Raw genomic sequence first — 16311 nt, 5'->3', positions numbered from 1 at the left:
GAATAATAAAAGCTTTCAAAAATGAACATTGTGCAAGGTTCTGGGAACTAATGAATAGCTCTCACAAACCACCTGAAAATAGATGAGTAGCAAAAAGCCTCCTTCCATGCAATGGCATTTATTGATTTTTATCCTCGCAAAATAAAGTTAACAATAGATAAATAAATGTCATTTGCAAACAGAAACATATACCTTTATGCCGATAATTTTTTTTAAATACTGTATTGGATCCTGAGAAACAATCACTTCATTCTCTTTTACACTTGTGTACGAAAGAATGGCAATAAAGAATCTTCAATCCCAAGACAAACTTACCAAAGCTCCTGATACTCAAGTGCAAGAAGTGCTAAAACATCCCAGGCCAATCTTTGGTACTTGTCTTCATCACTGAACTGCCTGTAGTTCTTGATTTGCTGTATTATCACTTGATTCAGATACTCCAGTGCTTTTTCCTGGACAGAATTCTCAGAATCAATTACAACCGGGATAACTCCATTGATCCAAGCCATCTGTAGCATTGCATTACTGGATTGAGCCTGTAAGAAATATACAATCTAACTTTTAGGATGTAATCCCAAATCCTATAAATGTGAACAATGAATTCCAAACTAGACAACAACACAATTGGCAGTAATCTTGGACTACAAAGTTCTATTTCTATCTAAGATCAAATGATACTATCCAGAAACTTAGTGAATGCCACACCACAGGCCCATTCCTCCAACTCTGGCATGTCTGATTATTACAATAATCAATGGATTTAACTACTTTGAAAGAAATGACATACTTACAAGAGATTTCCAAAAACTAATTCCTCCCCCTTCAGCCCTTTACCTCTTCCACCTCTCTCCTCCCAGTTTCTCACTTCATCTCCCTCCCCCACCCACCCACTTCCCTCCTCACCTGCTCACCTATCACCTGCCAGCTTCCCCTTCCCCCACTATTATTCTGGCTTCTTCCCTCTTCCTTTCCAGTCCTGATGAAGGGTCTGAGCCTGAATTGTCGACTGTTTACTCCACTCCATAGATGCTGCCTGACCTGCTGTGCTGCTCCCAAACTAATTTTTTTTTTAAACTCTCTCTTTCAATACAATCTACTCTGTTAGCTCCATAAATAATCAGATCTCCAGGCATAGAAAAGTACAGCACAGAGGTCCTTCAGCCCATCTCAGCCATGCTAAATCATTTAAACTGCCTACTCCCATCACCCTGCACCTGGACCACAGCCCTTCACTCCCCTACCATCCATGTACCTCTCCAAATTTCTTTTGAATATTGAAATTCTTAAAACAACATTTTATATAAAAAATACATACCAACAGAAGATCTGTGATGGACTGCAATGTTTGCTTACGGACAGATGGGGCAGGATCTCGACAACGGTCTTGTAATACAGACAGATCCTCTTGGGTGCATAAGACTGTGTTCTGTTTCAAAATACTGACAAGCACCTGTAAATATGTAATACAACTGTAAGTACATAACACTAATAATTAAACAGCATATCAAGATTTGAAAGACTAATTAAACATTAACCAGTGTTCAATATTCAGTTTATTGAATGCAAATATCTGGTTAAAAGCTCTGAAAAGAACAGCTGTGGTGTCATAAAGGCACCCTATGCCAAATCTTCTGAAATATATTTTATTATATGGTAATTTATTTGGGATAAAATTACTTTGTGTGTTGTAGGTGAGTATTATGTACTGTGCTATTCACCTTGGACCGGAGGAACATTGTTTCATTTGGCAGTATACAGTACATGCACAGAGATGAATGACAATAAATTTGAACCTGAACTTGAAAATGCTAATTTGTTTATTTCATGGAAAAATTTGAAAGAATGTAAACAATGCACGTAAACAAAAAATAATATTGAAAGGATCTGTCCAAGCAACACACACAAAATGCTGGAGGAACTCAGCAGGCCAGGCAACCTCTATGGAAAAGAGTACAGTCGATGTTTCCAGCTGAGACCCTTCGGCAGGATTAGGAAAAAGAAAGATGACTCAGAGCAAGAAGGTGGGGGGAGGGGAGGAAGAAACACCAGGTGATGGGTGAAACTGGGAAGGTGGAGGGGTGAAGTAAAGAGCTGGGAAGTTGATTGGTGAAAGAGATACAGGGCTGGAGAAGGGGTAATCTGACAGGAGAGGACAGAAGGGCATGGAAGAAAGAAAAGGGGGAGGAGCACCAGAGGGAGGTGATGGGTGGGTAAGGAGATAAGGTGAGAGAGGGGAGATGGAAGTTAGAGAAGTCGATGTTTATGCCATCAGGTTGGAGGCTACCCAGACGGAATATAAGGTGTTGCTCCTCCAACCTGAGTGTGGCTTCATCTTTACAGTAGAGGCGGCCGTGGACTGACACTTTGGAATGGGAATGGAAGTGGAATTAAAATGGATGGCCACTGGGAGATCCCACTGTTTTTAGAATCAGCTGGAAATGTTGACTGTACTCTTTTCCACAGATTCTGCCTGGCCTGCTGAGCTCCTCCAGCATTTTGTGTGTTGCTTTGATTTCCAGCATCTGCAGATTTTTTGTTTGTGATTGAAAGGATCTGTCGTTGGTTTAGCCTTAAAAGAATTCATGAATCATCGACAATATTCATTGGCGAGGAGCAATAAAAGATTAGGATGTATACAACCATGTTTTGCACAGTAGCCCTTACTTTGGAAGTTTTTAGAGAGGGAGAGAAAATTAAGAATTTTAGGGTGGCCGCTCCCAACATCTTTAATATCAAAGCCCTAATTACATTTAAACAGCTCCAGTGGCAGAGGCCATATCATTCCCATATCCAACACCCAAAACAGAGTGCCCTGAGACCACCACACAGCAAGAAATTAGGTAGAAAATTTAAAAATGTGCACAAAGTCTCCGAGGGAAAAAGTACAACATCTTCATTTACTTTTCAGAATAGCTAGTGCATGACTGTCAAAATTGGAGAAAGTGCATTCCGGAGGGCATTGTAAACACAGCCCGTTTATCAGGAGTATGCAGAAGTCCAGCATACATTACGAAGGAGTGCACTATTTCCCAAACTACCCACCCACCTACTATACTACAAACTACATTATAGACCACCCAACAGTCCGTGAGATTTAGAGAAACAAATTTGTAGAGAGATCGCAGACGGTTGCAAGAAACACAAGATTGTTATAATAGATAATTTTGGAGAGTGAGGTGTTTCCCAGTGGAGGTTGGTTGTAGGGGATTCGTAGCCCGTTCCTTAGTTAGAGCCTTCAGCATTTTGGGCATCGAGGGAGAGAGGAAGAGGAGAGCCATCCGCAGTACCACCGATGCGGCAGAGAGGGCCTCAAGATGACTGTGGCTCAAAAGAGGGGAGCCATGGAGTCATAAGTAGCTAGCCATCTGGACACAAGCTGGGGTCTGATCAGCCCCGGCTGGGTCACCTGGAGGAGGTTGTATGATGTTGAAAGACCCGAAACACCCGATGATTCCAGGGACATCACTGAAGATGTGTCCAGAAGCATCAGTAGATGTATGTACACAGCAGTAACTTTCCACACATTGACTGGGACTCCCATCCTGTAAACGGACTAGATGGGATAGAGTTTGTCAAATGTGTTCAGGAAAGCTTCCTTAACCCCAGTATGTAGAAGTCCCAACGAGAGAACTGCTATTCGGGAATGAGACAGGGCAGGTGATATATGGGGGAACGCTCTGCCTCCAGTGACCACAATGCCATTATTTCAAAGTAAATATGCAAAAAGATCAGTCTGGTCCGCGGGTTGAGATTCTAAATTGGAGAAAGTATCAGGAAAGTGTGGATTGAGACAGGCTGTTTGCTGGCAAAGGTGCCCTTGGTAAGTGGGAGGCTTTCAAAAGTGAAATTTTGAGAGTACAAAGCTTGCATGTGCCTGTCAGAATAAAAAATAAAGGTAACAGGCTTAGGAAACCTTGGTTTACAAGAGATATTGAGGCCCTGACTAAGAAAAAAAAGGAAGTGCATAGCCGGTATAGGTAGGTAGGGACAAATGGGGTACTTAAGGAGTATAAGAAACGCAAGAGAACACTTTAAGAAATAAATCAGGAGGGCTAGAAAAAGGCAAGAGATTGCCCCAGCAGACATGGTGAAGGAAAATCCTGAAGGATTCTACAGATATGTTAAGAGCAAAAGAATTTCAAGAGACAAAATTTGTCCGCTGGAAGGTCAAAAGGGTAATCCATATGTGGAGCTAAAAGAGATGGGGGAGGCCTTAAACGGATTTCTTGCATTTGTAATTAGTCAGGAGACGGACACAGAGTCTATAGAAGTGAGGCAAATTGAGTTAGATAAATCCCCAGGGCCTGACAAGGTGTTCCATCGGACCCTGTGGGAAGCAAGTGCAGAAATTGCAGGGGCCCCAGCAGAGATCATCCTTAGCACCAGAAGACAGCTAATATTGTTCCGTTCATCAAAAAAGGCTCTAAAAATAAACCAGGAAATTATAGGCTGGTGAGTTTGACATCAGTAGTGGGAAAGTTATTGGAAGGAATTCTAAGGGACCGGATATATGAGTACTTGGATAGACATGGACTGATAAGGGATAGTCAGCATGGCTTTGTGCATGGTAGGCCATATCTAACCAATTTTAAGAGTTTTTCAAGGAAGCTACCAGGAAAGTTGATGAAGGCAAGGCATTGAACCCCAATCTTCCAATCAATTAATGGCACTGGAAAGCATTACACTAGCTGCTATGCTACTGTGCTGCCCCATCACATTAATGATCATATTAGATAGATAGATAGATAGATAGATAGATATACTTGATATGTTTGCTAGTGCTGTTGGGGAAGTTTTAAACTAATATGGCGGGGGAGGGGAACCCACACAGAAGAGGGAAGTGATGCAGAGACCAAAGCTAAAGTTAGTGAAGAAAAAAGTAAGAGTAGAGTGCATAAAAGTAAAAAGTAAAAATCGCGTAGGTCACTAGATTCTAAAAGGACAATGAGTATAAGGGCACTTCATCTTAATGCCCATAGTGTTAGAAACAAGGTTAGTGAACCTGTGGCACAGATCAGTACCAAGGCATATGATTTAGTGGCAATTACAGAAACCTGGTTGTAAGGTGGAGATGACTGGGAATTAAATATCCGAGGGTATCAGGTAATACGGAAAGATAGGCAGGAAGGCAAAGGAGGTGGGGTGGCGTTCTTGATAAGGGATGAGATCAGGGCGATTGTGAGAGGCGATATAAGATCTACGGAGCAGAATGTTGAGTCCATCTGGGTAGAGATAGGAATAGTAAAAGGGAGAACAATCACTGGTGGGTGTTGTCTATAGGCCACCTAATAAAAATATTGCAGTGGCAGAGGTGATTAACCAAGAAATAACTGAGGCTTGTAGGAATGGAACGGCAGTTGTCATGGGGGATTTTAACTTCCACATAGATTGGGTGAATCAGGTTGGTCAAGGAAGTCTTGAGGAGGACTTCATAGAATGCATCCATGATGGCTTTCTTGAGCAGCATGTTAGTGAACCTACTAGGGAAAATGCTATCTTAGATCTAGTCCTGTGCAATGAGACAGATAAGATTAATGATCTTGTAGTGAGGGATCCTCTTGGAAAGAGTGATCATAGTATGATTGAATTTCGCATTCAGATGGAGGGTGAAATAGTTAGATCTAAAACTAGTGTTTTATGCTTGAACAAGGGAGACTACAACGGGATGAGGGAGGAGTTGGCTAATGTGGATTGGAAGCACAGGCTATTTGGTAGGACAGTTGAGGAACAGTGGAATACTTTCAAAGAGATTTTTCACGGTTCTCAACAAAAGTATATTCCAGTCAAAAGTAAGGACAGTAAGTGCGGGGAGAGCCAGCCTTGGATAACTAAGGAAATAAAACATAGTATCAAATTAAAAGCTCATATGTACAAAGTCACAAAGAGTAGTGGGAGACTGGAGGATTGGGAAAACTTTAAAAAGCAACAGAGAACAACTAAACAAGAAATAAGGAAAGGGAAGATAGAGCATGAAAGTAAATTAGCACAAAATATTAAAACAGATAGTAAAAGTTTTTATAAATATATAAATCGGAAGAAGGTGGCTAAAGCCAATGTAGGGCCCTTGGAAGACGAGAGGGGGAAATTGATATTGGGTGATAAGGAAATGGCTGAGGCATTGAACGACTACAAGTATTTTGTGTCGGTCTTCACGGTGGAGGACGCGTCTAATACGCCAAAGAATGATGTTATGGACGAAATGGGAGGTGAGTACCTCGATAAAATCACTGTCACTAAAGAGATAGTGATGAGCAAACTAGAGGGTCTGAAGGTAAGTAAGTCCCCTGGTCCTGATGGGATGCATCCCAGGGTGCTGAAGGAATTGGCAGAGGTTATAGAAGACGTGTTGGTAATCATTTATCAAAATTCTCTAGACTCTGGGCAGGTCCCGGTGGATTGGAAGACAGCAAATGTCACGCCACTTTTTTTTTTAAAAAAAAGATGTAAGCAATAGATGGGCAACTATAGGCCAGTTAGCTTAACATCTATAGTCGAGAAAATGCTTGATGCTGTCATTAACATAGGTAAAAAAAAACCTACAGCACAATACAGGCCCTTTGGCCCACAAAGTTGTGCCAAACATGTCCCTACCTTAGAAATTACTCAGCTTACCCATAGCCCTCTACTTTTCTAAGCGCCATGTACCTATCCAAAAGTCTCTTAAAAGACCCTATCATATCCGCCTCCACCACCGTCGCCGGCAGCCCATTCCACGCACTCACCACTCTCTGCGTCAAAAAACTTGCCTCTGACATCTCCTCTGTACCGGCTCCCCAGCACCTGAAACCTGTGTCCTCTTGTGGCAACCATTTCAGCCCTGGGAAAAAGCCTCTGTCAATCCACGCGATCAATGCCTCTCACGTCTTATACACCTCTATCAGGTCACCTCTCATCCTCCGTTGCTCCAAGGAGAAAAGGCTGAGTTCACTCAACCTATTCTCATAAGGCATGCTCCCCAATCCAGGCAACATCCTTGTAAATCTCCTCTGCATCCTTTCTATGGTTTCCACATCCTTCCTGTCGTGAGGCGACCAGAACTGAGCACAGTACTCCAAGCGGGGTCTGACCAGGGTCCTTTATAGCTGCAACATTACCTCTTGGCTCCTAAATTCAGTTCCACGATTGATGAAGGCCAATGCACCGCACACCTTCTTAACAACAGAGTCAACCTGCGCAGCTGCTTTGAGTGTCCTATGGACTCGGACATCAAGATCCCTCTGATCTTCCACACTGCCAAGAGTCTTACCATGAATGCTATATTCTGTCATCATATTTGACCTACCAAAATGAACCACTTCACACTTATCTGGGTTGAACTCCACCTGCCACTTCTCAGCCCAGTTTTGCATCCTATCAATGTCCCGCTGTAACCTCTGACAGCCCTCCACACTATCCACAACACCCCCAACCTTTGTGTCATCAGCAAACTCACTAACCCATCCCTCCACTTCTTCATCCAGGTCATTTATAAAAATCACAAAGAGTAGGGATCCCAGAACAAATCCCTGAGGCACACCACTGGTCACTGACCTCCATGCAGAATATGACCCATCTACAACCACACTTTGCCTTCTGTGGGTGAACCAGTTCTGGATCTACAAAGCAATGTCCCCTTGAATTCCATGCCTCCTTACTTTCTCAATAAGCCTTGCATGGGATACCTTATCAAATGCCTTGCTGAAATCTATATATGCTACATCTACTCTCTTCCTTCATCAATGTGTTTAGTCACATCCTCAAAAAATTCAATCAGGCTCGTAAGGCACAACCTGCCCTTGACAATGCCATGCTGACTATTCTGAATCGTATTATGCCTCTCCAAATGCTCATAAATCCTGCCCCTCAGGATCTTTTCCATCAACTTACCAACCACTGAAGTCAGACTCACTGGTCTATAATTTCCTGGGCTATCTCTACTCCCTTTCTTGAATAATGGAACAACATCCGCAACCCTCCAATCCTCCGGAACCTCTCCCATCCTCATTGATGATGCAAAGATCATCGCCAGTGGCTCAGCAATCTCCTCCCTCGCCTCCCACAGGAAGAAGAAATAGCGAAACATTTAGAAAGGAGTGGTTCCATTAGACAGATGCAGCATGGATTCAGAAAGGGCAGGTCCTGTTTGACAAAGTTACTGGAGTTCTTTGAGGACATAATGAGTGCAGTGGATAGAGGGGAACAGGTGGATGTCGTATACTTGGATTTCCAGAAGATGTTCGATAAGGTGCCGCACAAGAGACTTATAAATAGGATACGGATGCATGGAGTCGGAGGAAGTGTATTGGCATGGATAGTGGATTGGTTAACCGTTAGAAGGCAGAGAGTTGGTATAAATGGATGTTTCTCCAATTGGCAGTCAGTGGTGAGTGGAGTGCCGCAGGGGTCGGTGCTGGGCCCGCAGCTGTTTACCATTTACATTGATGATTTGGAAGAGGGGACTGAGTGTAGCGTAGCAAAATTTGCTGACGACACTAAACTGAGTGGAAAAAGCAAATTGTACAGAGGATGTGGAGAATCTGCAGAGTGATATAGATAGGTTAGGTGAGTGGGCCAAGGTCTGGCAAATGGAATACAACATTGGTAAATGTGAGATCATCCACTTTGAAAGGAATAAAGAAGAGCAGATTATTATTTAAATGATTAAATAATTGATTGCAGCATGCTGTTGTGCAGAGGGACTTGGGAGTGCTTGTGCATAAATCACAAAAAGTTGGCTTGCAGGTACAACAGCTTATTAAGAAGACAAACAGAATGTTGGCCTTCATTGCTGGAGGGATTGAATTCAAGAGCAGGGAGATCATGCTACAACTGTACAGGGTACTGGTGAGGCCGCACCTGGAGTACTGTGTGCAGTTCTGGTCTCCATACTTGAGGAAGGATATACTGGCTTTGGAGACAGTGCAGAGGAGGTTCACCAGGTTGATTCCAGGGATGAAGGGGTTAATCTATGAGGAGAGATTGAGTCGCCTGGGACTATACTCTCTGGAACTCAGAAGAACTCAGAAGAATGAGAGAGGATCTTACAGAAACATACAAAATTTTGAAAGGGATAGCTAAGGTAGAAGTAGGAAAGTTGTTTCCATTGGTAGGTGAGACTAGAACTAGGGGACATTGCCTCAAGATTCAGGGGAGAAGATTTAGGATGGAGATGAGGAGAAACTGTTTTTCCCAGAGAGTGATGAATCTGTGGAATTCTCTGCCTAAGGAAGCAGTTGAGGCTTCTTCACTAAATATATTTAAGAAACAGTTAGATAGGTTTTCACATAGTAAGGGAATTAAGGGTTATGGGGAAAAGGCAGGTAGATGGAGCTGAGTTTACGGACAGATCAGCCATGATCTTATTAAGTGGCAGGGCAGGCTCGATGGGCCGGATGGCCTACTCCTGCTCCTATTTCTTATGTTCTTATTAGAAAAGGGCAAATAATATGCTTCAGTGTGCAGGAAATCACAGTGAGATGGCAGCCTCTGTCTTTGCACCCAGAAACCTTACTAATGTCACATGCCATGTGGGCTTGCAAGCAAAAGTTTCAGTCCCATCATATATCAGCCCCATCATTTCTTGTGTATCAGTACTACTAATTTTATGTGTATATAATTCTTTATTCTGTATAATTGTTGAACGCTGTTGCTTTTAGTTGCATGTAGCGCCAACAAACCACAGCAATTTCCTTGTATATGTAAATGCATATTGCAAATAAAGTTGACCCTTTATATACACAAGAGATTCTGCAGGTGCTGGAAATCCAGAGCAACACACACAGAATGCTAGAGGAACCCAGTAGATCAGGCAGCGTCTATGGAAATGAATATACAGTCAACATTTGAGGCCGAGACCTTTCTTCAGGACTGAAAAGGAAGGGGGAAGATGCCAGAATAAAAGGTGGGAAGAGGGGAAGGATAGCTAGGTGATAGGTAAAGCCAGGTGGGTGGGAAAGGTAAAGGAATTTAATAGGAGAGAAGAGTGGGAGAAAGGGAAGGAGGAGGGGCACCAGGGGGAGATGACAGGCAGGCGAGGACAAGAGGTAAGAGGCCAGTGAAGGGAATAAAAGAAGAGGGGAGGGAGAGAAAACACAATTACCAGGAGAAATTGATGGCGTGATTTTGAAATGGTTTGGCTGAGGTCTTAGCTGTCATATTATTCTGACAATGAATTGATCTCCAATTCAAGCAGATTCATATCATGTAATCTTCTCCTCTGCTCTTAGTTGTTATTATGGAAACACCCAAAAAGGAGGCTCCAAAGGGAGTCTCAGGGTACAAGTATGGTCCAATGGTGAAATGGAACATCTGTTCTGCTGCCTGTTGCCAAGAAAACTCATTTAACAGGAATAGGGCCGGGGTGAGGCAGAGTGGTGTGGGGATTGAAAGCAGCAGGAAAAGGAGGGGGTGGTGATTACATAGGAGTGCATTACTGCTTTGTTTACATCTAGCCGTTGACAGTTTAGTGGAACATAATGCTTTTTAACCCAAAAAAAACAGACCGTCTATGCTTGCCACATTAATTGAGAGAAAGAATGTCTAGGGTGGTGGATGGACTGCCAATGAATCAAGCAACTTTATCCCAGAAAGTTATAAGTCATGTAGTATCGTTGAAGCTAAAGTCACACAATCAAGTGGAGAACATATCAACGAGGTTCTGACTTGTACTTTGTTGAGTGGGAAGAAAAACTGGGGTGTTAAGAAGTGAGTTATTTGCCCTGGGATACCCAGCTATTGTAGGTACAATATTTATATGGTGACACTCAAGGTGATGATGGTGGGGGTCGGAAGAAATGTTACAGAAGGGAAATACCTGTGTTATTGGACACTGTCATTACCAGGACCCAATGGCCTACAGTCAAGGGGTTTAAAGGTAGAGATTGAAAGGTATACTGTAGAGATAATGGAGCCAGCAGTTCAAGATTTTGCCTATAGAGATAGTGGTGCCATCTGAGGGTACCAGTGGATTGAAAAGTTGTGTACATGACAGATGGAAATAAACAGCAGGAAACTACAAGCCTATCAATTTGAAGAAGGTGTTGTGGCGACGCACTTTCTGGCACACACGAACCGGCTCACAACAGCGCGCGCAGGCAGAGGGCCGGCCCCAAAAAGGGCGCCAGGCCATCTTCACCAGCAGGGGGAAAATCCCGCGCGCAGAAAGGGTCTGGAATATGCATTCCCCACAGCAGTCCCGCCCAGGGAGGGCGGGAACGGGAAGGCTTTAAAGCAGGCCGCGAAGTTTGAATAAATCTCTTTCATCGCAACTCTAACTCACCGACTCCGTGTGGTTATTCTAGCGCTGTGTGTAGCACACCGCTACAATTGGTGACCCTGACGGCCCAAACGATATTTGGACCAGAGATGACCGACGCTGCATCTGTTCACGCAGTTTCGTTAAAACTGCCAAGCTTCTGGACGCTGCGACCCCAATTATGGTTCGAACAAGCAGAAGCACAATTCCACATTCGGCAGATAACCTTGGAGTCCACTCGCTACTACTACGTGCTGAGCTCCCTCGACCAGGAGACAGCTGCACAAGTTGAGGAGTTTATACAGTCGCCCCCGGAGGACGGCAAATACACAGCATTCAAAGCCCTGCTCATAAGGACTTTCGGACTCTCACGGCGCGAACGAGCTGCTCGCTTACTGCACCTGGATGGTTTGGGAGACAGGCCGCCGTCAGCATTAATGAACGAGATGCTGGCCCTGGCTGAAGGACACAAACCGTGCCTCATGTTTGAGCAGGCGTTCCTAGAGCAACTGCCCGAGGACATATGCCTGCTGCTGTCCGACGTAGATTTCAGCAACCCCCGGGAGGTGGCGGCCCGAGCAGATGTGCTGTGGAATGCCAGGAAAGAGAGAGGGGCATCCGTCGCACAGATCACCAAGCCGCGTGCCCAACGACAGACCAGACCAGGCCCGGCAGCAGAGCCTACAAAACCCGGCGACGGGAGTGAGGAGCCCAACGAACAATGGTGTTTCTACCACCAGCGGTGGGGCACAGAGACCCACCGCTGCAGACCACCCTGCAAATTCCCGGGAAATGCCAGGGCCAGCCGCCGCTGATGGCTACGGCAGCTGGCCATCAGGACAGCCTCCTGTACGTCTGGGACAAGCAGTCGGGACGCCGCTTTTTGGTCAACACCGGAGCGGAGATCAACGTCTTACCTCCAACAAGTGACGACACCCGCAACAGAGAACCAGGACCCACCCTGAGGGCTGCAAACGGCAGCACAATACGAACCTACGGCACCCGCACGGTGCGGCTACAGTTCAGCTCCAGCCGGTTCACGTGGGACATCACACTGGCTGCCGTGGCCCAACCACTCCTAGGGGTGGATTTTCTACAAGCCCACAGCCTGCTGGTCGACCTGCAAGGGAAGCGATTAGTCCACGCCAAGACTTTTCAAACGTTCTCCCTGGGTGAAGCACAGTTGCCAGCCCCACACCTGGACTCCATCACGCTGTCCGACGCCGAATTCACCAGGGTCCTGGCGGATTTCCCATCAGTACTGACACCGCAGTTCACGGCAGCCATGCCCAGACACGGAGTACAGCACCACATCCCGACCCAGGGACCACCCCTCCACGCCTGTGCTCGAAGGCTTCCCCCGGACAAGCTCCGACTGGTGAAGGAGGAGTTCAAGAAGATGGAGGAATTGGGGATCATACGACGGTCCGACAGCCCATGGGCCTCCCCCCTTCACATGGTGCCCAAGGCAACGGGGGGCTGGAGACCATGCGGTGACTACCGCAGACTGAACGAGGCTACAACGCCAGACCGCTACCCTGTGCCGCATATTCAAGACTTCGCAGCAAACCTACACGGTGCAAGGATCTTTTCCAAGGTAGACCTCGTCCAGGGATACCATCAAATCCCTGTACATCCGGACGACATCCCCAAAACAGCACTTAACACCCCGTTCGGACTTTTCGAATGCCGTTTGGTCTAAAGAATGCCGCACAGACTTTCCAGCGGCTAATGGATGCGGTGGGACGCGACCTGGACTTTGCATTCATCTATTTGGACAACATCCTCATAGCCAGCAGTAGTCGGCAGGAGCATCTGTCCCACCTCCGCCAGCTCTACTCCCGCCTGAGCGAATTCGGCCTTACAATCACCCAGACAAATGCCAGTTCGGACTCGACACCATCGACTTCCTGGGCCACAGGATTACTAAAGACGGGGCAACCCCTCTGCCCGCCAAGGTAGACGCAGTCCGCAACTTCCCCCGACCCAACACAATCAAAGGCCTGCAGGAATTCGTGGGTATGGTGAATTTCTACCACCGTTTCCTCCCCTCAGCAGCCCGAACCATGCGACCCCGGTTCACTCTAATGTCGGGTAAGGGCAAGGACATTACCTGGGACGAAGAGGCTGCAACCACTTTCGTTAAAACCAAAGAAGCCTTGGCAAACGCCGCGAGGCTAGTGCACCCCAGAACGGACGTTCCTACTGCCCTCACAGTGGATGCATCCAACACAGCAGTCGGTGGAGTGCTGGAACAACTCATCGAGGGTCGCTGGCAACCCCTGGCATTCTTCAGCAAACACCTACGACCACCTGAACTCAAATACAGTGCTTTCGACCGGGAGCTATTGGCACTATACCCGGCAATCCGGCATTTCAGGTACTTCTTAGAAGGTAGGCCCTTCACCGCGTTCACAGACCACAAACCTTTGCGTTCATGAGGGTGTCCGACCCCTGGTCGCCCCGCCAGCAGCGACATCTGTCCTACATCTCCGAGTACACGACGGACATCCGGCATGTCTCTGGAAAGGGCAACGTCGTGGCGGACGCACTTTCCAGACCTACCATACAGGTCCTGTCCCAGGGGGTGGACTATGCAGCGCTGGCAGAGGCACAGCAGGCAGGCGCTGAGATCCCCAGTTACAGGACTGCAGTCTCCGGTTTGCAGCTCCAAGACCTCCCCATAGGCCCAGGTGAGAGGACCCTACTATGTGACGTAGCTACCGGCCAACCCCGCCCCGTCGTCCCAGCAGCCTGGCGCCGGCGGGTTTTCGAGTCCATTCACAACTTAGCGCACCCCTCCATCAGGACAACCGTCCGGCTGGTCGCCAACAGGTTCGTGTGGCATGGACTTTGTAAGCAGGTCAGTGAATGGGCCAAAACGTGCACGCAGTGCCAAACGGCCAAGGTGCAGCGGCACACCAAGGCTCCGCCGCAGCGGTTCGAACCCACCCGCCGGAGGTTCGACCACATCCATGTGGATATTGTGGGGTCCCTGCCAGTGTCGTAAGGAGCGTGGTACCTCCTAACTATGATAGACCGGTTCACCAGATGGCCAGAGGCAGTCCCGCTCACCAACACCACCTCCGAATCCTGCGCCCGAGCACTGATCGCAACCTGGGTAGCCCGCTTCGGGGTACCGGCCCACATTACCTCCGACAGGGGAGTCCAGTTCACCTCCAGCCTGTGGTCAGCCTTTTAGGATCTCAGCTACACCACACAACTGCCTACCACCCACAGTCGAACGGACTAGTGGAGCGCTTCCACCGTCACCTGAAATCGGCTCTCATGGCCCGCCTGGAGGGGCCTAACTGGGTGGACGAGTTTCCCTGGGTCCTGCTCGGAATCCGTACGGTGCCCAAGGAGAATCTGCACACCTCGTCGGCCGAGTTGGTGTACGGCGCAACCCTGGTAGTCCCAGGAGAGTTCATACCAGCCCCAAGGGGGCAAGAGGAAGAACCCACAGCAGCCCTGGACAGACTACGGGAGAGGCTCGGTAACCTGGCCCCCATCCCCATTTCACAGCACGGACAGAGCCCGACCTGCGTACCCAAAGACCTGCAGAACTGTAAGTTTCTTTTTGTACGACGGGGCGGACACCGGGCACTGCTACAGCAGCCCTACGAGGGGTCGTTTAAGGTGATCAGGAACAACGGGTCCACGTTCGTGCTGGACATTGGGGGGAGAGAGGAGGTTTTCACGGTGGACCGACTCAAACCGGCCCATGTGGACTTGGCGCAACCGGTCCAGGCTCAGGCACCGCGGCACAGGGGCGGACCTCCCAAACAGAGGCCGATCCAGACTGTGGACATTGGTGGAGGTATCACCGGTTCTGGGGAGGGGGGGGTTATGTGGCGACCCACTTTCTGGCACACACGAACCAGCTCACAACAGCGCGAGCAGGCAGAGGGCCGGCCCCTAAAAGGGCGCCAGGCCATCTTCACCAGCAGGGGGAAAATCCCGTGCGCAGAAAGGGTCTGGGAATATGCATTCCCCACAGCAGTCCCGCCCCAGGGAGGGCGGGAACGGGAAGGCTTTAAAGCAGGCCGCGAAGTTTGAATAAATCTCTTTCATCGCAACTCTAACTCACCGACTCCGTGTGGTTATTCTAGCACTGAGTGTAGCACACCGCTACAGTGTAATCTTTAATCAAGGAAGAAAGTTTGAACTATATTGTTTTCTCACTCACATCCAATAACCATCTTAACTGACTTTTCCATTCACCATCTAAAACAAGATGAACCCAGATAAGGACAAATAATTAGCACTCTGATTGTATATCCACACTACCTGAATGGCTGATTTCCTTACGATGGTCCTTTCATCACCAGCCCTCATTCGCAACATCGACATAATTTCTGTTACTGTCCAAGAGAAATGCAGCATAACTTCATTAATAATGAATTGCAACTGCTTTAGCTTAACTTGATTGCTCAAGGTTTAGTTTAATTATAAACAAATATACAAGACATTTGGTACACAAAACAGTTTGGTTAATTGTCACCTACAGTTAACCCCTGTGCTATGGGAGTTTTTGTGCATTTGGAATATGGGCCAGATTGCAATTTTCCATTATGTCAGCATGTCATCTGCACATGCATCAAGAAAAGCAAGTTGAAAAAAGTTACTTACTCTCCCCCAACTCCCCCCCACAAAAATTGTGCATCTCAAATTTGTTAATTCTGTAAAGGCAAATTTCTGTTACCGAAACAAAATTAATAGAGACACTACCTGTAATTATTATGGGGTTAGAGCTACCATCTAACCCACTGACTTCTTGTTAGATTCAAGTAGAGGAATCCTTTCAGTCCAATTTCCCCACTCTTTTCTCCATAGGATAATTTGTATGGCTAACTCAAGAAGCTATTCAATTCCCTTTCAAACATTCTAAATAATTCAGTGTCTACCACCCCTGCAGGGCAGCATGATCCAAACTGTATCCAATGAGTGAAAAAGGTTTGTTTCCGTAGAAGCATTGCCCAACATCTTAAATATTTCCTGAACCATCTGCTCAGAGCAACAGCTGCATTCAATTTATGCACTCAATTTACCTTATTTAAACTAATCATGGAGTGAAA

General features: G+C 46.7%; 1 protein-coding gene across 1 annotated transcript in view; it reads right to left on the bottom strand.

The window, feature by feature from the left end:
- The window catches only part of ncapd3 (non-SMC condensin II complex, subunit D3), a 214493-nt gene that overhangs the window by 84649 nt on the left and 113533 nt on the right, over positions 1–16311 (bottom strand). Inside the window, exons 14-16 of the mRNA XM_072283812.1 lie at positions 15524–15597; positions 1316–1450; positions 316–536 (exon numbers count right to left, since the gene is read on the bottom strand). Of these exons, the coding sequence (XP_072139913.1) occupies positions 316–536; positions 1316–1450; positions 15524–15597 (430 nt within the window). The remainder of the gene's footprint in view (positions 1–315; positions 537–1315; positions 1451–15523; positions 15598–16311) is intronic.

The sequence above is a fragment of the Mobula birostris genome, chromosome 20 (genome assembly GCF_030028105.1).
Source record: "Mobula birostris isolate sMobBir1 chromosome 20, sMobBir1.hap1, whole genome shotgun sequence".
Taxonomy (NCBI): Eukaryota; Metazoa; Chordata; class Chondrichthyes; order Myliobatiformes; family Myliobatidae; genus Mobula; species Mobula birostris.
This window is presented reverse-complemented; position numbering and strand designations above follow the sequence as displayed.